The 23,149-nt window shown below is 42.7% G+C and overlaps 1 protein-coding gene across 1 annotated transcript in view; it reads left to right on the forward strand.

The window, feature by feature from the left end:
* plcd3b (phospholipase C, delta 3b) overlaps window positions 1-23,149 on the forward strand; it is a 170,289-nt gene that overhangs the window by 111,124 nt on the left and 36,016 nt on the right. Inside the window, exons 10-13 of the mRNA XM_034194305.1 lie at window positions 1,051-1,185; window positions 1,409-1,565; window positions 1,651-1,767; window positions 10,318-10,496. Coding sequence (XP_034050196.1) covers window positions 1,051-1,185; window positions 1,409-1,565; window positions 1,651-1,767; window positions 10,318-10,496 — 588 coding nt within the window. The remainder of the gene's footprint in view (window positions 1-1,050; window positions 1,186-1,408; window positions 1,566-1,650; window positions 1,768-10,317; window positions 10,497-23,149) is intronic.

Genomic DNA, 23,149 nt, shown 5'->3' on the forward strand with positions numbered 1-23,149 from the left:
CCCCTGCACGCCACCTCCGGTCAGTTGATCAGCTCCTCCTGGAGGTGCCGAGGTGCAAGCGTATGCTCAGAGAGGACCGAGCTTTTTCTGTTGTGGCTCCAAAGATGTGGAAAGAATTACCGCTCCACATCAGGCAGGCCTCTTCACTTTTTGTTTTTAAAACTAATCTTAAAACCCACTTTTATGCGCTGGCTTTTAACCCGGAATGAGATCTTGATCTGTTTTGGTTGTTTTAACTGATTTTACTTAATTTTTTTTTGGTGGTGGTGGGGGGGGGGGGGGGGGGGGGGGGCTTGTTTTTTTTTTTATTTGTACTTTGTGGTTTGTTACCTTTTATATGTCCCCTTGTGTAAAGCACTTTGTTTCAGCGGCAGCTGTTTTTTTAAAGTGCTTTATAAATAAAGTTGATTTGATTTGAGTGATGTTAAAGGGGGCAACACACGGTATGAAGAACAGGGGGATGTTAAAAAAAAATTGCCAGCGTATGTAAACGTTTGAGCACAACTGTATTCCTCACAGAAATAATCATTGCATTGGTGCATTGGTGTCATGGGTGTTGCACCATTGTAGTGCAGATGGCTGAGTGGATAAGCAGCTGGCATGCCAATATGCAGACCTGGGTTCAGATCCTGCTCATGCCACCTGTCTGTGTACTCAGACAAGACACTGATGTAATCTCAGTCCACCCAGCTCTAAATGGGTACCAGCCTTGACTGGGGAAGTAACCTGCATCGGACTGCCATCCTGTCCAAGGAGACTCATCGACTCTTATCTGGTTGATGCTGCAGAATCTGGAGAGAACCACAGGCACTAAGGGGCCTCAGGGCCTGTATAGGTGTTATAACATGGCTATGTATAAATAAGACAAACACAAATAAATGCCTGCAAATTTATCCAGGCTTTGAATGACACATCAAAATATATTTTGAGCTTAAAAGCATAAAAGTCATTGTTACTCAGGTCAGTTCTGGAAGCATGTGCTAGTGTCACACACTGCCGCATCCACCACACTGGAATTGTGACTCAAAGGAAAAAACTGTGTTGTTACAGGATCTTAAGTTTAAAATCTTGGTGAAGGCGAAGAAGGAACGCATAATGGAGGAGACCTCATCCAGCTCCTCAGAGCTCAGCTCCTCAGAGGAGGAAGCCGAAGGCAAACCCAGGAAAAAGAGAGAGAACAAGAAGGTAAGTAGTCATCTGCAGAGACTGCAGGCATGACTAGTTTACAGTCTGACAGGAGCTTATGGAAGCAATATGGTTTGTAGTCATGTTTGTGTTCATTTTTGTTGCTTGTACAGTCAGTTCTCTCCAGACCAGTGCTTGTCAGTTATGGTCCTCGTAGGCTACCATGCAGGACCCTTTTTCCATATGCACTCTAGGATGTAATGTTTTTTCTGTTTGACTTCAGCTATCAGGTGTTTTGAAGATGAGTCTAGAGTTGTCCGATCTGGTGGTGTACACTCGGAGTGTTCCCTTTAAGGGTTTTGACCAAGCAGCCAGAAATCCAGCCACTGAAATATCGTCCTTCTCAGAAAATGAAGCCCTCAGGCACATCAAAGACTCAGGTATGGTGGATGAAATTGATTAAAACCACTGGATTTATAAATGGACATAATTTCAAAGCTCTTTCTTTGGTTGTAACCCCTCCAGGGATGCATTTTGTACGTCACAACAGCCGTCAGCTTAGCAGGATCTACCCCTCGGGCCAGCGCCTTCAGTCCTCCAACTTCAACCCTCAGGACATGTGGAATGGAGGTTGCCAAATGGGTAAGAGCTTCTTCACTTCAACTAAGACCATATAAGACCTATTTCTAAGACACAAACATATTTCATTTGAATTTCTTTTGTGATCTTATTTAGAGCCTACTGATATTTTGGTCAGCCAATAATTTTGGCCAGTATGAGCCTTTATTTTACCAACTAAACAATGCAGGAAAACAACTTAGATTGTAGGAAATAGTGTAATTTCATAGTTTAACCAGCACTGTTTACAATGCTGTGCTGTCAAGCTTGGCTGAGATACCATCACCCAGTTGTCATGTTACACCCCTGTCACTCCTTCATAATTTAGCCAGCGTATGTTGAGTGTATTGAAAATGCTGGCATACGCTGCCATACATCTAATAAGTTATGGGTAAGTTTTGGTATAAGTTAGAGCACATCGAAGCACGTTGATGCACGCTGACATACGTTGTAACACAGCGAGTACAACCCCAATTCCAATGAAGTTGGGACATTGTGAAAAATCTAAATAAAAACAGAATACAATAATTTGCAAATCCTCTTCAACCTATATTCAGTTGAATACACCACAAAGACTTCTTGTGGTGCATGTTAAAACAAGAACATCAATTACATTTCTTTGTCATTCGGATTTGAGAACAAAATGTTACAATCATTGTCATTTGTAGCTGTCATTTTAGCTTTTATGCAGCAATATTGCTGATGATCCGTGTTGGTAATTAAGAAAATTATAGATGTAATAATTGAACCTTTCACATATATATGCAATTTATCATTTAGTAAAGGGGTATTTCCACACCGCATGTAAATAGCTAAAATAATTCTGCTTTATAAAAGGGAAATAAACATGAATTCACAAATCATAGACCTATATGCTTCTACCACAGTTATCAAAGATTTTAGAGAAATTATTTGTAGTAAGACTTAAATCAGAATATTGTAATATAGTTTGTGGAGTGCCCCAAGGGTCAGTCCTTGGACCCATACTTTTTCTAATTTGTGTAAATGATATTAGGGCAGTGTCTCCATTACTAAAGACAATATTATTTGCAGATGACACAACTATATTTTTTTCCAGTAAAAATATTAAAGATGTTTTTGGAATTGTAGTGAAAGAATTAAAAAAAATATTAACATGGATTAATTCAAATTGTTTGTCTGTAAACATAGACAAGACAAGATTTATGAGTTTTTGCAGTAGAAGGAAAAGATATAGATGTGTCATTATTTATTGAAGGATTACAGATTGAAAGAGTACATGAAGTAAAGTTTTTGGGTGTTACTTTAGATGAACATTTGACCTGGAAATCACATATTGACTATATGAAAATTAAGGTAGCACAAATAATAACTGTGTTACATAGGGTTAAACACTTTCTAAATAAGGATGCCTTGCTTATGTTGTATAACTCACTGATTGTTTCATGTCTGACCTACTGTACTGAAGTGTGGGGAAGTGCTTGTAAAACCTCCATTAATCCAGTTTTTATTTTACAGAAAAGAGCTGTGAGAATTGTGAGTGGAAGTGGATATAGAAGTCCAACAAACCCAAATTTATACAGTTGAAAATCTTGAAATTTACTGAATTGGTAGAAATCAATATTTTAAAAACTATGTACAAAGCTCATTTAAAAAAATTACCTATTAGTCTACAAAATAGATTCACCAAAAGAGAAAGTAAATATGAATTGAAAGGAACCGAAGTTTTCGTAAAACCCAGGTATAGAACTACTACTAAAGAAAAATGTATTTCACTCAGAGGTGTTGGTTTATGGAACAGTCTTGACAATGAAATTAAAAATTGTAAGTCAATACATGTGTTTAAAAAGAACTTGAAATTGTCTGTGTTGAAAAAATATGAAATTTCAGAGTAGTGCTTTTGTAAACTGCTCTGTGTTATGCGTTATGAGTATTGTGTCTTAAAAAAGCTGTTGTGTGGGCCGCTGAAGAGGAGGTACTGCTGGCCCACCACCACCAGAGGGCGCCCTGCCTGGAGTGCGGGCTCCAGGCACCAGAGGGCGCCGCCGCCATACGAGAGCAGTCAGGGTGACAGCTGTCACCCATTACTGGACACAGCTGACTCCACTCAGCCCGGGGGTATATCATCAGGACGGCGTCTCCACCTCAGTGCCGAGATATCGCCTTAAGACTGAGGTAACGTTCTCTGCATTCATATACTGAATAACCAGCTAAAACTTGTTAAACCTTTTCAGGACTGCTGACTACTGATAGCTAAATTGCTTGGATAAGTACTCACCTTCCTGCTATATATTGACAAGAGGTGGAGGCGGCTCTTCCCCTCTCCGTTACTGGGTGCTGTCGCATCCACACCTGTGTGTTGTTGCTCTCTCCCGCCAGCAGTACCGGATCCGACGAGCGGAGGCAGTGGCCACCTGGGAATTCGGGACTTGGCGGTTCCAGTATTTCCAGGGTTCGGTGGCAGAGGAGATCTGGGTGGTTCCGGTTCGACTGAGACGGACGTCTCCTACCTTCGAGCCTGCCCACACGACACCAGCGGATTCGACCCCAAATTGTTAATTGTTGTATTCGTTGTGCTCGTTTCACAACAGTAAAACTTGTTATTCACCTTTCTCCATTGTCCGTTCATTACGCCCCCTGTTGTGGGTCCGTGTACCTACACTTTCACAACAAAAGCCATATGGCTGTTAAAGTTTGATGGAACTGTTATATTTTCGTGTGTATGATGGGGGCAGATGTCATAAGTTATTACTTCTTTCTGCTCCTTTTCATTTATGGTAACTTGGTAATTGTAATTACTCTTGTGTTTTTGTTTTTATTTTATGAATGAAATAAATAACAGAAAGAAAAGAAAAAGAAAAGATTACTTGAATTGATATTTTTGCCCCAGTTTGTCAGTGTGAGGGCAAAGTTGGATCAAATTTAATGGCATAAGTTTGAAAACTAGCTCGGAGTTTTCAGTCTCAGTCCACCATTAATATCAAATACACTATATACTCAACAAAAATATAAACGCAACACTTTTGGTTTTGCTCCCATTTTGTATGAGATGAACTCAAAGATCTAAAACTTTTTCCACATACACAATATCACCATTTCCCTCAAATATTGTTCACAAACCAGTCTAAATCTGTGATAGTGAGCACTTCTCCTTTGCTGAGATAATCCATCCCACCTCACAGGTGTGCCATATCAAGATGCTGATTAGACACCATGATTAGTGCACAGGTGTGCCTTAGACTGTCCACAATAAAAGGCCACTCTGAAAGGTGCAGTTTTGTTTTATTGGGGGGGGGGGGGGATACCAGTCAGTATCTGGTGTGACCACCATTTGCCTCATGCAGTGCAACACATCTCCTTCGCATAGAGTTGATCAGGTTGTCAATTGTGGCCTGTGGAATGTTGGTCCACTCATCTTCAATGGCTGTGCGAAGTTGCAACGACGAACTGGAGTCAGGTCGAGACCCCGATGAGGACGACGAGCATGCAGATGAGCTTCCCTGAGACGGTTTCTGACAGTTTGTGCAGAAATTCTTTGGTTATGCAAACCGATTGTTTCAGCAGCTGTCCGAGTGGCTGGTCTCAGACGATCTTGGAGGTGAACATGCTGGATGTGAAGGTCCTGGGCTGGTGTGGTTACATGTAGTCTGCGGTTGTGAGGCTGGTTGGATGTACTGACAAATTCTCTGAAACGCCTTTGGAGACGGCTTATGGTAGAGAAATGAACATTCAATACACGAGCACCAGCTCTGGTTGACATTCCTGCTGTCAGCATGCCAGTTGCACGCTCCCTCAAATCTTGCGACATCTGTGGCATTGTGCTGTGTGATAAAACTGCACCTTTCAGAGTGGCCTTTTATTGTGGGCTGTCTAAGGCACACCTGTGAGGTGGGATGGATTATCTCAGCAAAGGAGAAGTGCTCAATATCACAGATTTAGTCTGGTTTGTGAACAATATTTGAGGGAAATGGTGATATTGTGTATGTGGAAAAAGTTTTAGATCTTTGAGTTCATCTCATACAAAATGGGAGCAAAACCAAAAGTGTTGCATTTATATTTTTGTTGAGTGTAGAACCGTAATGTTACATATTTGCCAAGATGCTCCAGGTGGCTCAGCATGGTATGTAAGGTGATGGCAATGACATCCTCAGTGGATCGATTGCTGCTATATGCAAACTGGTGGGGATCAAATGCAACAGCGAGATATAAAGTGTGGCGGGGCGGGGTGGTGAGACGTAGTGGGGCCACCAAGTCTATTTTGCTCGTGGTCCCCAAATGCCTTGAAACGGCCCTGCCTCTGGCAGATGTTTCACGATGATAAGAGCAAGGACTAATAGACTGAGGGACAATACTTGTGCAATACTTTTTTATACACTCACTCTTTACTCATCTTCAACCGCTTATCCGAGATTGGGTCATGGGGGCAACAGCTCTAGCAGGGGATCCCAGACTTCCTTCTCCCATGCAACATTGACCACCTCTGACTGGGGGATCCCGAGGCATTCCCAGGCCAGTGTGGTGATATAATCTGTCCACCTAGTCCTGGGTCTTCCCCGGGGTTTTGTCCCAGGTGGACTTGCCTGGAACACCACCCAAAGAAGCCCAGGAGGCATCCTTACCAGATGCCCGAACCACCTCAGCAGTCTCCTTTCAACGCGAAGGAGCAGTGGCTCTACTCCAAGCTCCCCTCTCACCCTATCTCTAAGGAAGACATCAGCCACCCTCCTAAGGAAGCTCATTTCGGCCGCTTGTACCCGCAATCTAGTTCTTTCGGTCGTGACCCAACCCTTATGACCATAGGTGAGAATAGGAACAAAGACTGACCAGTAGATCGAGAGCTTCGCCTTTTGGCTCAGCTCCCTTTTCATCACAACAATACGGAATGCAACATCACCCCTGCTGCTCCAATTCTCTGGCCAATTCTCACACTCCATTGTCCCCTCACTCATGAACAAGACCCCGAGGTACTTGAACTCCTTCACTTTGGGCAAGACTGTATTCCCTACCCGGAGTAGGCAATCCATTGGTTTCCTGCTGAGAACCATGGCCTCAGATTTAGAGCTGCTGATCCTCATCCCAGCCGCTTCATACTCAGCTGCAAACCAATCAAGTGAGTGTTGGAGGTCACCGGCCGATGAAGCCGACAGGACCACATCATTTGCAAAAAACAGTGATCAGACCCTGAGCCCACCAAACCAGAAACCCTTCTACGCCTCGATATCCTGTCCATGAATATCACAAACGGGATTGGTGACAAGACGCAGCCCTGGCAGAGGCCAACCCATACCGGAAATGAGTCTGTCTTACTGTCGAGTAGCCAAACACAGCTCTCTCTGTTCGGTTGTTCCACATCCAGGATGGAACCTGCATTGTTCCTCTTCAATCAGAGGTTTAACTATCGGCCAAGTCCTCCTTTCCAGCACCCTGGAGTAGACTTTATCAGGGAGGCGGAGAAGTGTGATGGCCCTGTAGGTAGCACAGACTCTCTGGGACCACCACCCCATTTTGCCACTCCTTAGGCACTGTCCAAAACCTCAAGGCAATGTTGAAGAGACGTCTCATCCAAGACAATCCCTCCACACCCAGAGCCTTCAGCTTATCTGTACGGATCCCATCAACCCCCGGGACCTTGCCACTGCGGAGTTGTGTAACTACCTCAGTGACATCAACCAGGGAAATTGATGAAAATTCTCCAGCTTCCAGCTCTGGCGTTACTATAGAGAGCGCTCCGGTCTGATGCAGGAGATCCTTAAAGTGTTCCTTCCAGTGCCGGATTACATCCTCAGTTGAGGTGAACAGAGTCCCATCCTTACTGTAGACAGCTTGGATGGTTCTCCATTTACCCCCCTGAGGTGCCTCATGGTCCGCCAGAAGCACCTTGGTGCCAACCAAAAGTCCTTCTCCATGGCTGCTCTGAATTCCTTCCACACCCGCTGCTTTGCCTCCCCACAGCAGAGGCCGCTGCCCTTTGGGCTTGTCACAAGTTCTCCAAGATAACATATCCCGGAAGGACTCCTGCAGTTGGATAGCTTCCCTGACCACTGGTGTCCACCATGGTGTACGAGGGTTGCCCTTGAGGCACCTTGAGGCACCTAAAACCTTCAGGCCACAGCTCCTCGCTGCAACTTCAGTAATGGAAACTTTGAACATTGCCCATTCTGGTTTCATGTCCCCAATCTCCAGAGGGATGCTAGAAAAGCTCCACCAGAGGTGTGAGTTGTAGATCTGTGAGACAGTGGGCTACTCCAGACGTACTATAATAATAATAATAATAATAATAATAATAATAATAATAATAATAATAATAATGATAATAATAATAATATGAGCGAAGCAACGTGCAGCGGCATGAAGCCCACGCATGGTACAGGGAATCCCAAACAGGAAGTGACAAATTTTTTATCCACAGTGAAACAGAAAATGTCAAACACTTCCTGAATTGACACTTCCTAGATTGACAGTAGCTGGATCTCGTGAAATCTCGTGAGAATTCAGTAGCAAGTTTAGACTGAAACAGGAAGTGCCAAATTTTGAGCCCATAGTGAAACAGGAAATGTCAAATGTTGAACACTTCCTTGCATGGGCAGAGCTAGAGCAGAGGCCAAGGTTGCACTGGACTCCCCAGAAATCTGATTGGACACATATTATTGACATGTCACGGCACTGCACGTCCAGTTGAAAAGAGCTGCATTTTGAAATCAGTGACACATATTGACTGCTAGGCCCCTCCTGTACAGCAGCTGGTGCTGTGTACCACAAAAAGTTGTAATCCACCTTAGTAGAAGAAAGAAGAAAAATGTTTTGAAATTGAACACATCGATCTTCTGAACCAGGGACTCCAAATGACCAGGTTGTTAAACACAACATTTCTCCTTTAATTCAGGTTTTTTTTATATATATATATTTATATATATAAACACGTGTTTTTCCAGTGATTTTAAACGAGCAGGCAGCTGTTGATTCATGAGATATAACGTGAAGACACTCGGGCTGAAAGAAATACAGGTAATTTACTCCTCCTCTGTTCTGTATAAAACCTGTGTAACCTCTTAGTTTTGCTCTCTGAAGGACTTATTTTTAAATAACCTCTTAATTTTGCTGTCTGAATGACACACCAGTGACACAACTTTAGATAAATAAATCTAAAATTATCTTCCTTAAACTCAACGTGAAAGCAATCTCTACAACTTGATATAAATTCATTAAAAATATAAAATTCAGCTTGCTGATGAAGTGGTGTAGAGGAGGATTTTCTTAAAAGAAGACCCAATAGTTCAGCTACAATTTGCCAGAAAGTACATCTGAGATGCAAGCCTAGATTTGATCTTTTGGTGAAACAAACTTTTATATTTTTACATAATTTATGTAAATAAAGTCCAAAACATATTCAGTGACATGGAAACGTTCATGTTTCCACTCCCTGACTGAAGACTGTCTGAAGAAAACTGACAATAAAAATGATTATTATTTATAGGTATTATCAAGTTTTAGAGATTTGATTTGAGTTTGAGTTTGAGGAAGATAATTTTAGAACATTTTTTTGGATTTGTTGTATTTGAAATGGCATAAATAAACAAATTAAAATGTGTGAAATACCAAGTGTTCCAATACTTTTGGAGAGCACTGTATCCTAACCTTATGAGTAGCTCCCCACTACCCCCCCAGAAGCTGAAAGGCAAAAAAGAAAAAAGAAATGCTTAAAAAGGTAGGGGGTCTTTCAGTTTTGGGGGGGCAGAGCCCCCTCAGAAGCTGAAAGGTTTTAGCCATGCTAATGGTCCCTGAAGCATTTGCTAAAAAAAAAAACTCTGAAGGGTCTAAATGACATGGTGAGATGCTGAAGAGCTTCACTCGTTCATGTCTGTGACACATACATATTAATACTGAATAATAATAATGATAAAAAAAATAGTGTGTATATGATAACAAGAACCTAAACAATTTATAAATACATTAAGAGAGTAAATTAACATAAATAATTACGCAATTAACCGTAAATAAAAGGGTTGAGTTCTTCTTCTGAAACTGTTGAGGTTTAAGGTCTAAGGTTCTAAAACATTCTGGACTCACATGCCATTCCAACTCATTATAGAAACGTTGCATAATTTATTAGCACCCTTAAAAAATGTCAGCTACCTATTTTATGAACACTACCCTATCTGGAGCCCGTGGATCCCCATGGGCAATGCGCTAGAATTTAAAATATTTATCGTATCACCGCTATGACCACACAAAAACATCTTGATCTCTGTTTCACAAAAGCTGATTTCATTCATTCTCTTGTTCTACCATTGGGAATACAAGCAAGAAATGCATTTTTTGTTATTATATATGGTTAATTTAAGGTGTTTCATAATGCAAATAACATAAATATGCTTTTGAACCTGTGGGATTTATCAACAGCTGATCCTTACTGATTTTTGTATGACCAGCATGTGCCTGTTTGATACATATTTGAAATCAAACACCCTAAATATTCACACCTTTGCCGATCTGTGTTCATACACACAAACATCAGACATGACTGAAAGTAGTACCCACTGTAGTCCTGTGCATCAGTATAATAGGAAGTTATTAATACACTTGTCTTTTGTGCAGTTGCTTTGAACTTCCAGACACCTGGTGAACAGATGGACCTTAACCAAGGTAGATTCTTGCAGAATGGCCTTTGTGGCTATGTCCTGAAGCCTCGTTTCATGTGTCAGTCAGATACAGCATTCAACCCTGAGAATGTTGGAGGAGGTCCCAGTCACCGGCCTGCCCTTCTCACTGTCCGGGTGAGTGATGCACTGACCTAAAGTACACCACATGTTCTTGTTATGTGACAGAAGCCGCATGTTCCATGTGTACTTTTGGTTTGACGGCTCCTTTGTTTTTCACTCGGGGTCCCCAAGGTGGATCTGCATGTTGATTTTAGCACAAGTTTCCCTACCTGACCGTAATCCACATTATATGGAGAAAATGGCAGGGGTGGGGTTTGAACTGGGAACCTTCTGCACTTAACCACTTGGCCACTTGCAGTAAGCAAAACAGCCACCTGAATACATTCTGTTACAGTTTTAACCACTTAAAAGACAAAGTAGGACCCCAGGATGCAGGCAGCCAAGACAAAAGGTGAGTGAAATACAGGCATTTAATGAATTCCAGTGACAATGAAGGATTCCAAGGTTACAAAGATAATGAGTGGCAACACCCCACAGTTAAAGTGGCAAGAAAACGTAGTCAAACTGTCCAAGAAAACAACTATGTACAAAAAACTAAAACAAAAGACAACTGTCAAACGTGACAGTGAGCACAAACTCAAAAGACAAAGATCCAGATCAGTTAAACAAAAAAAAAAAGGCAGCCAAACAGCCAATGTGAAAACTAATAACAAAAGATCAACTGTCAAAAGAAAGAGACAGTGAAAATAGCACTCAAGACCTCCGGAACATGGAACAGAAAGTAGGACCAGGAAATGTTGACCGCGATCACGTGAAGGGAACAAACACCAAGGAATTGACCCGCAAGGACTAACACAAAAGTGTGACCTTAAATAATCAACAGAACTAATTATACACAGGTGTACTGATTAGACACAAAGAAACATGTATTAACAAAAAGGGAACACAAGGGAGCAACAAATACCCAGACATACAGCCGAACGTTAAATGTGTAAATGTTATTCATGTTTACCTGTTTAAAACCAGGCCACTCTCTACACTTAAATAATCCAGCTCTTGTTGTCTTTTTGTCATCTTCATTAAAGACAAAACACAGCAATCTGACACTGCAATGGCACTAGCTGTCAAAAGTTAACATTTTTTTCAACCGTTGCTGCTTAGCAGAGTGAAAAGGACAAACTGGATATCATTTTATGTTTAATGAAGAGAAAAATAGACAGGGAGAGATGAATTAAGTGCAGAGAGATATCTGGCTTCAAAAAGTCAACCGTGAATTTGTATATTTCAGAAAGGAATTCATTTCTAACCTCACTAAGCATTCATTTTAAGTTGCCATCAGAGCCAGGGTTTCCTGTTGTAATATAATGTTGTGTAAAATGCTAAATCGCTGTCTTATCTGTTAATTAGGTAAATTATTGTCCGTGTTGTTATTATTGAAACATGATGGCAACTCATGTCATCACCTGCAATTTACCACTGCCGATGACAGTAATACTGCTGCAATGACCGTTGTGACTTGTTTTCTTACACCAACATCTGAACAAGCACAGTGTGTGCATGTGTGTGTGAGAAGACATCCCAGAGAAAAAGAATTGTTTGCTTTACTGAGGGCTTGACTGGAGAAGACACTGTGGGTGCATGGGCACAGTGAGGGACTTTGATGTTATGATCCCTAAATTAGCTGGATTGTAGCCACCTATGCATTCAGACCTCAGTGAATCTTGCTCAGATCTGGCTCCAATCCTGCTCAAATCCTGAGAAAACAATATGGTTTAAACCCAATTTGTGCCATTCAGATTCAGAAAAAAAAAACCTGGGGATTGGCAACCTCAGTCTGAATGGGGTCTCAGATGATATTTAGACTGTGGGGTCACTGATGTCACAGTGATGTATTGAAAGTCATTAATAGTCATTGGTCACTGGAGGTCATTTGAGTTTAGGTGTGAATTGCTTGTGTTCTTAAAGATAAAATTGAAAAAGGAGTGCTGCGTGGGTCCACTAATTGTGAATCAAAAAGTATTTTAAAAAATCTTAACGCACAGGTGCTCAATTGGAGATAGGGGTGCTATTCAGTACTTGAAAAACAGGCATTTTTGCTCTTCAAATGGTAAGAAAATGAAAAAACGAAAAAGAGCTATTTTGTGTGAAAACTTCAGGAAGACCAAAAACAAAACTCCAAGGCACTCTGTGAAAATTAAATTAAAAAGCCTTTATTGTGGCATGGCTATATAATTAAAATACGCACCAACGCGTTTCGGCCCAGCATGGCCTTCTTCAGGATGTCAAACAGGTTTTACACAGGTGTCACAGGCCTCCTTTAATAAGGAGGAAGCTAGTACACGCCTGCACTCAGATAATTGGAGGAGATTAGAAGTGCATTTTTAGTTTCACGTTGTAGGAGGAGAGAAAGTCTGTCGCCACCACGTGATTGTTTTTCAATTGTCTCAATGACCATCATATTAACATTTGTGTGTCCAGCCATGTGATAGTGGACTGCCATAGGGTAGAGTGAATCTTGCCTGTGTATGGCACGTTTATGCTCTGCAAGTCTGTCTTTAAGTCTCTTTTTAGTTCTTCCAATATAAAAACACCCACATTCACACTGCAATTTATATAGCACAAAAGATGTATTGCAGTTGGCATACTTTTTTAATTGAAATATCTTTCCTGTGCGGTCTTTAAAAGATGATGATTTGTCAATATTGGGACAATGATTACAATTACCTCAAGGGAATGTTCCTTTGGGGAGCTGAAGCAATGTGGATGAAGTAGCAGGTGGCAAGTGGCTCCTCACCAGATGATCCTTAAGGGTGGGAGCACGTCTATAACAAAAAGCTGGAGGACCAGGGAACACGTCCTTTAGATGAGCATCACTATCAATAATGCTCCAATTTCTTTTAATGATGTCTGTGATCGCTCTGCATCCAGAAATGTATTGTGTGGAAAAGTAGACCTGGCCTGTAGGTGGCGCCCAAGCCTTTTTTTTTTTTTTTTTTTGATTTTCTTACCTTGCTTATGTTCTTAGTTTCACTTGAGGAGAGGTGAAGATGATCGTTGAGTCTCTGTGGTATCGGTGAAGGGATAGAAGTAGAGGTGTGATTCCCCACCTCGGTAAAGGAACTCATTTTGTGGACAAGCCATTTCAGAATAGATTGTAGATTATATGACATTTTTGGATTATATCGGCAGCACGGTGGCTTCGTGGTTAGCACTGTTGCCTCACAGGAAGAAGGTCATGGATTTGATTCCTACCTGTTGCCTTTCTGTGTGAAGTTTACATGTTCTCCCCATGTTTGCGTGGGTTTCCTCCCACATTTAAAGACATGCAGGTTAGGTGAATTGGAAACTTTATAATTGTCCAGGTCTCCCTTGTAAAAGATGCCTCAATCTTAACGGGACTAACCTAGTTAAATAAATAAATCAATATTCGCTGATTGTTATTCCACTTTAATTTAGGAATGTCTCAATCTGATTGATCCCATCAGTTTCAGCCCAGTCAAGGCATTTTTGCTTCACTTTAGAACAGAGGTCTCAAACTGATTCCAGAAAGGGTCATGAGGGTGCAGGTTTTCTTTGCATCCATCAACTCCACCGAGTGATGTCACTGATTAACTGATTCCCATCTGCTCAAAGTGATGTTGTAATTAATTTGTAGCAATTGCATGTTGTAGAGATTTGCTTTCAGTGTGAGTGTAAGGATGATTATTTTAGATTTTTTATTTGTATTTGTATTTGTTTTGTTTTTTTGTTTTTTTGTTTTTTTTTGTATTTGAAATGCGATAAACAAATTCAAATGTGTGAAATCTCAAGTGTTCCAATACTTTTGGAGTGCACTGTACAAGTATTGCATTGAGACTGTATCAGTAAATACGCAATATTAAATGACTCTGATCAGGATCAGGTGTAGAAAACAAACAAACAAACAAAAAACATATCAAGACATCCCTACTTTGTATGATGTTATGGCATCTTTCCCTTAGTTTGTTTAGTGATGCTCTGCAATGCAAATACCATTCAAATAAATCAAATAACACCCCTTAATAATGTTTTGTGCGGTGCTCACTGTGGTGGTGTGGTGCTCGCTATGCACAGGCTGTATTAGCATATGTAGTGTTGCAATGTAGTGTAGTCATAGTCGCTTGCTTTGCTCGTCTTCTCACTTCCAGCTGCAACCATCACCTAGCTCCTAGGAGTGAAAAGAAGGCAGAGTGCGTAGGTCCTTCCTGTTGGTTTTACATCCTATACATCAAGACTCTCACAGTACCTCCTCGTAGTACACCATGGGCAACTAGGTACCTTGTAGCCCCAGGCTAATCTATCAGGGATCTTGGAGCAAGTTGGAGCATTGGAGGTATTGTGTGCAGGCCCACTGTTGTGTGGACACGCCCTGGCACGTACCATTCCAACCACCTTGTGCCTTGTAGGCTGTGTCTCTTTAGACAAAGGCTTGGAGAAAGTAACTCTGAATCTAACTCCACATGCAGCCTTGTAGGTTATGTTTTTTAGGTAAAGGCCAGGAGAAGGTAACTCTGAATTCAAATCCATCTGCTGCCTGCAGATTATTCTTCACACTGAAGAAAAGCTGCATCCATGCATGCCGCTCATCTTGTGGTAATCATTGCACCAGGTGGCTCATGACATGCACCGGACGAGAGAGTGGGATTGGAAGTGCACAAAAATCTCCCACTTAAATCCATTCACGTGCTGGTCATCTTGCGACTTCACCTCAACACCTCATCACATTGTCACATCTACTACACCCAAGTCCTGGGATGACGGTGTCAGATCCCGCTTTTTAGATACACGGCACACGCTCACCCTCCGATGAGTGTGTTTGTGTAAAAACCAGCTCTCCGTCTCTGGGGTCCGACCTTCGTGTCTCCATGGGTATTACCCGGCAGGGCTGCACAAAGGCTGTTCAAGCTGGTGGCGAGGAGATTCGTCTAGCTGCTCACTGCCTCCATCCGGACGTCCACCCCGCTGAAGCTGATCTCGCACCCCGGTCGAATAGCCTTCTCAGGAACCAGGATACGAACCGGCCACGCCCGTTAATGGCAGCTCTCCTCTTATGGATCGGGGCTCTTGGAATGTTGCTAGATTTTGAATTTAGTGACTCGTACAGCGAGTCCCCAGGATGTGTTATTTTCATTAAAAAACCAGACTAACCTTTTAGAGCCTTTTTGATGTTGTACACCCAATAAACTTTAACTTTTACACCTTAAGAAGCATCAATAATCTAATGTCCGAGCCTTAACACTTTAACTGCATGCTTGGAAATTTATTGCAGGTTTTGCAAGTGCCAATAACATAATCAACATAGATTATATGGTGATAATTTCACAACAGTAATTCAAGTATAATTAGAATAATGATTGGCAGAGATTTTTGTTTTTAATTCAATAATTCTGACTGATCTTACTTTGACTGGGACTGGATTGACTTCTTAACAATTTTTTCTAGGAGTGAGGGAAGGAGGTTTTTGAGGTTAGGGTCCCCAGCTCGATGAACTTGATTTCCTCTTCATCACCTATTAATCGTTAGCTGACCATTTCACTTATTTGTAACATACTTTTTCTAATACTTTTTCTAATCAACTCTTAATTTTAATACATTAATACTTCATTTGATCATACTTGTCATGTTAGAATCATTCTTAGACATATTCCATCGTCTTCACCGAGTTCATTCTGTGGGCCTCCCCATTTGCAATGGAAAAGTCCGGTATGACCTCACTTACTCCTGGAAGGTACCAAACACTGTGCAGTTTAATCCAACAGCATGTATATTAATTCCATGGCACGTATTATATTCCAAGATGAAAACAAGCTGAAAGCAAGCTTAAAGTCATCTTTCCTGACACGCCCTCCATGACGTGAAGCTCCGCCGATCTCTCTATACCTCCATAAAAACATCCTGGTCGTCGTCGACAGGATGAAGGGTGAGCACTTCTTTTTCATCCACCATCGGAGACAGAACAGGAGGAGCTGGAGTTGAACGACACTCATCCAGCACCACGTACTCCTCTCCGCCCACCTGTAGATTGCCGTTGCCGTCAGAAGGCTGCTCGTCCAGTAGTGGTGATTGTGATGGTAATCCCAATGGAGACGGATTTGCCTCATATTCCTGAGATGATAATCCGTCAGGGAACGATGGTGCGCATGGTGAAGTGGGGGTGACGGGTGTATAACATGATGTAACTGGTGTAGATGGATGTGGTGATGTATCCTTCGTTTCAGCGAGAATATCTTCAGGTTCGGGCTATTGAAGGTGTTCGTCCAGGAACACCTGCGTGAGGGCCTCCAAACACCAGTTCATATCCTCGGTTTGCACCCCAACCTCCGCAGTGCGCTGTGGAGATGAACGTGGAACTGGTGGTAATGAAGGACCAATGGCCACGATCCGGCCATCGGCAAGATGAGCTGTGGAGAATCTTATTCCCGTAGGATACATCCACATTTTGGTAAACACGGGGCAATACATATATCCCTCTGGAGACACTATAGTGTCAGCTCGTATTTGATCAATCAAGAGAGAATGCCAGATCATGTCTGCCTCGATCTCAATTTTTAAGTATGCTTCTGTTGGTACCTGGGGCAGAAAAGAAGTATCCTTCCGTCCCACTATTCCCTGTGCCACTTGAACAGGGAAGTTGTTGCCGTAACACGTCGGGCACCACAGAGTCGGTGTTATCTCCCAGAAGTAGAGCGCTTGTTCCAGGGTGGCTTGACAATGAATACATCTTATATCCCCCTATAGTGTAAGAGGAAACATTAGTCTTTTAACTATTATATTGCAAGCAAGCAAAAGTGTTCATCGGGATTATTCAGATGTACGCCAGAGCCGCCTCATGATCACCGTAGGAGAGTGGGACTCTGGTGACGTTGTCATTCCCGCTGTAGCTGAAGGAGCCGTACGCGGGAAGCAAGCATCATAGGTCGTAAACCATAACAGCAGGAGTAGTTGACTAACCATGGACAGCCAGTATAAAGCTGATAACATTCCCCATCCTAAGGCCCAAATTATGATAAGTCCAAGTTTGTAGAGCCAGGGTTTCCTGCGTTGTATGGCTCCAGTTAACGTAGCTATGTACGCCAATAGGGTCAAGGCCATCACAGCTTTGCACACAATGTCAGCTATCACTGCCGGAGCGTAAAAGATTGCTGTCATATCTATCACCATCCAAATTGTAATTGATGTGTACTGCCATATTCCCCAACAGTCAAACTGGAGAGTAAAGCGACCGAGGACGTGAGTGATGAATAAAGACAACCCTAAGTCACTCTGACCGTAGTGCAGATTGATGATTGCCAATCTGACACATCCATGTAGTAGCGTTACTATTCGCAGTGGTTGTCGTAAGTCCCAACGGCCGACACAGCAGTATAGCAGCCATATTAACAGTAGTGCAATAAACTCCACTCTACTCACTTTGAAGATGGTGTCATTTACGCCGCCAGTATTGTTGGACATTGTGCTCTCTTATTCTTTTTACTTATCTCCTTAAGTTTGTACGCTGTTATGTAGATGCTTCCTCTTCCTTCACTCCCCCAAGTCAGAATGAACAGGGCGTGTCTCGGCGTCGGGCTTTGTAGGCTTCATCGCTCCTCCCCTAACGGAGGAGGGGCTCCATATCACTGCGTTGTGTGCTCCTCCCACACAAGCGCAGGGCGGCTGCGAAACTTCCTTTTAACAAAACATATCCAATCACTGCAGCAATAATAAGTCCTATTATGATTAACAGATAGGGCCAAAGATATCCAAACAAATGTCCAGTCCAACCAGTCACCACCTCGAGACCTTCTTTAATGACTTCTCCGGTCTCTGCAGCGAAAGTGGTGATGATTCCTCCAGCTATTATTTGCGTTCTTTCCCACCAAGAACATTCATGCCGACCTCTTCCTTTTCCACAGCTCAACCAATGTTCTGCAGGTGATTCACATGTACCATTATTGTAAATCCGATTGGGTCCCAACCATTCATAACCGACAACTTCTCGTCCTTCGCATAGACTTTTCTTGAAGGCACATCCTTCCTCAAGCATTATCAAAGCATCACCAACAAATGGCACTATGTGGCCTAGGACCTGCTTCCTTTTCGACATTCCATGTCCCAGGACAGCCTTGGCACATCCAACGTTGGGTGGAAAAGCTCTTATCCATACACCAGCACTATTCTTCTCCCAAACTGTTTGATGGCCGTAAGTGTCATACTCGCCGTCATAGTAAGTGTCACAATATTCTTCCCAGCCAGGAACATTTCTACAATTTTGGCGGGCAAGGCTTATCGTGCATGTGGTATTACGTCTATTACAAATCATTTTCCAGGGCCGTGGCGTAACATAAGGGTTTGGTCTCCAGAGTACACTGGACCAAGTAGCTCTGTCTCTGGAGTAAACCGTGGCGATGTATTGATATTTAACCCAATAATTATTACTTTGATCCAAACAGGGGAATACCCAATCTTCAACTTCATATTTCTCCATTCCCCACCAGGTGACGTCCTTACTACGTCTAACTCCTTCCTGCCATGCTTGAAGGGTCCCCTTAATGGTTGGAATCTGTAACAACTGTGTACAGTTATATACCCATCTTAGCCAATTCCCTGTCTTAATTTGGTCTATGGGACATCGGGGGGATTTACCAGAACCTTCAGCCAAATTATTATGGTATTCTGTTTCATGTAAGCTTTCATAAATTCTATTTGCCACGCATTGATCACTTTTGCTAAAATCTTCCTTAGCTCATCAGGCTTTGGTAGTTTTTGCACATAAAATTTTGCTTTATGTGGACCCCGCAAACTATGCCCAGTCCACGTGTATCCCCTTGGAAAATTCCCCTCAAAATGTATCAGTGGAACGCTCCAGACCCACGGAAAGGTGTCGTTAAGCCGTTCATCATGTTTTGCCTCCTGTTTTTGTTTCCAAGTAATCCTGTCTATCAAATCGATGACTGGTGCAAGCACCATGTAATTTTGAGATTTACATCCAATAGGTCGATTCCAATAACATCTATCTAATTTTGCCACTTTTTCTTTTACACAATAATCATGAATCGTCTTCCATCTATTTTTAGCCGCGTTATCAATACTTTTAACTTTTGGTTCTAATACTTGCTGGGTATCTTGTGTTGGCGATGTAGGGAGTGGTTTGGTTTTTCCCTGTGTTGGTGATATCTTTGTGGATCCCACCAATGCTGCTGGTGAGATGGCGGTTGGTTTGGAATATAGTATTCCTGTTCCCATGCCGGTAGCATTGTTCAACGGAGGGACCATTGTAGATGTAATATCCACTTTTGGCACTCTGCTGTGGGTGTTGTCACAGGTGAGGTTATAATTACCCCAATGTTTCCAGGTAGGCATTATCATTCTGCAAACATCATGTCTTGGTGATGCTGGAAAAACAGCTTCTTTTTCACAATATCCTGCTCGATAGCCCATCAGTACTCTGCATCCCCATGAGCAATACCAGGCTGGCTCGCCAGGTTCAGGTCTTATCTAAGTGCAGCCTACTTCTCTTCGCTCTCTTTGTTTTAACCGTAAGATGGTTGCCACGATAATATCTTGATCCCTCACTTGTAGGTTTTGAAGGATGTCTGCTCCGGTGGTCAGGTTGTAATTGGTGGTGACGGTTGGAAATTCCCCACTGTCGTTCAAGTATTGCAGCCACTTATTCTTTAGCATCTGCTGGGTTAGGTTCTTCATCTTTGCCCATTTCTCTGTAGAATTCTGGTCCCATATCATGTAGGTGTTTCTTGATTCAACTCCCCAACATGTCTGTTGAAAAGTTTTAGTTGTTGTGTACTGGACCCTGATATGGGTTAAGGTCCAGGGCGTACTACCATAGTAGTACAGGATAGCTAGAAGTACAGCAACGCTGACTAATAATGCTGTAATTCTGGCCATCCAACTCCAACATTGGAGGCACTTTTTTTTTCGCGGCTGGCGTTGTTGCTGCTGCTTTCTTCCAACATTCTTGTAGTAGAATTCACTTGGTACTGGTGGCGGCGGCTCCATGTTTTGGGGTTGTTGCAGTAGTGGCATTTCTATGCCAAACTCCTCTTCTCTTGGTCTTTCGTTGGTTCTTTGAGGTTGCGTGGTGATCACGCTGTCTTCCCGTGGTTCTTCCATCTCAGAGATAGATGATCTTAGGTGCTGTTGTTTGTCTCGTGCTCCCAACAGAGACGCTTGATGCTCGTTGCTGAAGAAGGGTGACTAACAAGGGAGATGGCCATGGGAGTCTAATATCTAGTCCTCACCACGCCCATTTCCAAGTGACGACTGTCACCTCCTTCATTTCAGGCGGTGGTCCCTGGGGTGTGTAGAAACACTGTGAAGATTCAGGATTCAATTCTCTACATAGGTGCAAGATATCCTCATAGGCGTCCCAATATGCCGTTCCACTGTAGACATACTGCTCCATCACAGAGTACAGAGGAGTTGATCTCCGAAATAGTCCTCTTCCCGACTTTATGCTAAGTCGTATCAGTATAGCCCTTGTGGGTTGCCAAAGCCCCACTAGTACTCTGGTTTGCCATCCACTTCTAATAGGCGGGAGACTTCCGCCTCTCTCGATGTCAAGGTACTGTACTGTCGTGCATATTGGCAAAGTTTGGTTCTCAATCAAACAGAAAGTTGAACATGCCTCTTGTAGTTGAAGTCTTTTAAACATATAGGGACTACTGGTCCAGATCTGGAAAGATCCAAGCCAAATATCCACATACACTCCCTGTAATGGATCAACATGATTAGGTCCCCACCTTATTTTAAACCTGTAGCCCCTTTTCTGTACATGCACTACGTTCAAGATGCAGGGGTATGAGTCTGGACACCGGGGAATTGGGTAAAACTTCCATCTGACCCCAGGGCAACACCAGTGTTGTCCAATTTTTGTTCACGATAGCTTCCAGAGGAGTGTATATTCCAGGCTCTGCAAGGTCAGCAGTCCTTTTATATGAATCATTATCTACAAAGTATCCTCCTGTTCCCAGCAACCATCCTTTTTCTTTGTAATCCTTTTGTGGCCAGTTTAAACATATTTTCTTGTAGGGTAATTCCAAGTATGGTGTAAGTCCTCCATGCCCGGATCGTAGACTATTTACATTATTTTCATCCAGTTTGAAGGTCTGCAGCATGATTCAGAGTGAGTTATCACTCCGCCATCGGTCTCCTTCTCTTTCTGCCAAGATGCACCACCATAGGGAATAGTCGTTGTCTCTTAAAGAGATGAGTGTAGATGGGAGAAGGGTGCTTAAGTTCTGAATCCATTCCTTTCCACGCCCACTTCCACATCGTAACAATTATTCTGTCAGGTTTAGGGAGGGGTCCCTCAGCGATCCTCTGTACCTGATGTGGGGGTACATAGTTCCATAGAGCTTGCCAATGCTGCCAAAACTCTTTTCCAGAATACCTGGTCTGTGATAAGGCTAGATAAAGGGGAAGTATAGGCTTCTCTTCTTGATCCTCAGGCTCAATTTGAAGCTGAATTTTTCTTGCTTGACAACAGTACCAGACTCCTCTTTTGTACAAGTAGAAGAAGTCTCGATTTACAAAAATTGTTGGTATGGTTGGGGGTAGGCAGCTCACACAGGCCCGAGGTTGATCAATAACTCTCAAATGTAATGTCTGGTTATCTAAAACGTGATATCTTGGGTCTTGTAGTCGTCTGTACATTTGACATCGCATATTGGGGCTCGTTGTCCAGATCAAGCACTGGTTAAGGTATATTTCAACATAGACTCCTTGGAGTGGCTCAACGTAATTAATCCCTCATCTCAATGTGAATCTCAGGCCGTTGAGTTGTAGGTAAACCACATTTAATATCCAGGGGTAGGTATCTGGACATCTTGGAACCCATTGGGGTATTCTTCGGTGTCCTTTTATGTACCAACGCCGCAGACTTTCCTTGCTCAGCACTCGTTCAGCAAGTAATTTTTGTCCTGTTGTCTCTGTTAAGTCGGCATCTCTTTTATATTCATAATTTGAGACATAATATCCATTAGATGCTAGTTCCCAGTCTTCTTCCTCAAAATCTTTTTCTGGCCAATTTAAGTATAGTTTCTCAGCACCAAGGCCACATTGTATATAGGGTCCAAGTCTTCCTCGATTATTAATAATGGGTACTCTATTTACATCTGGTCCTTGCGACATTTTGCAAACAGCCGCTTCTTTTTACTTCTTCCTTATCCCGCGGAAAATGGAGGGAAACATCCAGCGTCTCTGTGGCTTTCCTGATTTTTCCTCACCTTGAGTCGGTTGGTGTAACGACTGCTGCTGTTCCTCCAGGAGGTCAACATGTGCCCCGACAGAGTAAACCCCACATAGGGAACCAATACCATCAGCACTGTGAGCCGCACCTTAAGTGTTTGGTCCGGCCTACTAGGGGTGTCCGCTCTGCTAGCCACTCCCCCCATAGATTGTATCCTCCTCTTTCTCACCCATTCTTCAGGTGTCACGTGGTACACTGCTGACTTCTTCTTCGATTTTGCCGCTTTATTTCCCCAGGCGTCTAGTCCAGTGGTAAAATAATACATGAGGGTTTCTCTGCCCCCTTTTTCTTGTGGCACCTCTTCTGCATCTTCCAGTGGAATTTCTGGGTTTTTTAGAACTTCTTCTATGAATTTGGCCCAAGTTGTCAATTCCCAAGGGCCAATCCATCCTTCTTCTTGGGCTTTTTGCTGTTGATCATCGGTCAGTCCTCCCATCATGTCTATATATCTGGGTCGCTCCGGATCTCTATACACTCTGAACACCAGTGGAATTTGCACTGTGTC

Source organism: Thalassophryne amazonica, chromosome 18, assembly GCF_902500255.1.
Source record: "Thalassophryne amazonica chromosome 18, fThaAma1.1, whole genome shotgun sequence".
NCBI lineage: Eukaryota > Metazoa > Chordata > Actinopteri > Batrachoidiformes > Batrachoididae > Thalassophryne > Thalassophryne amazonica.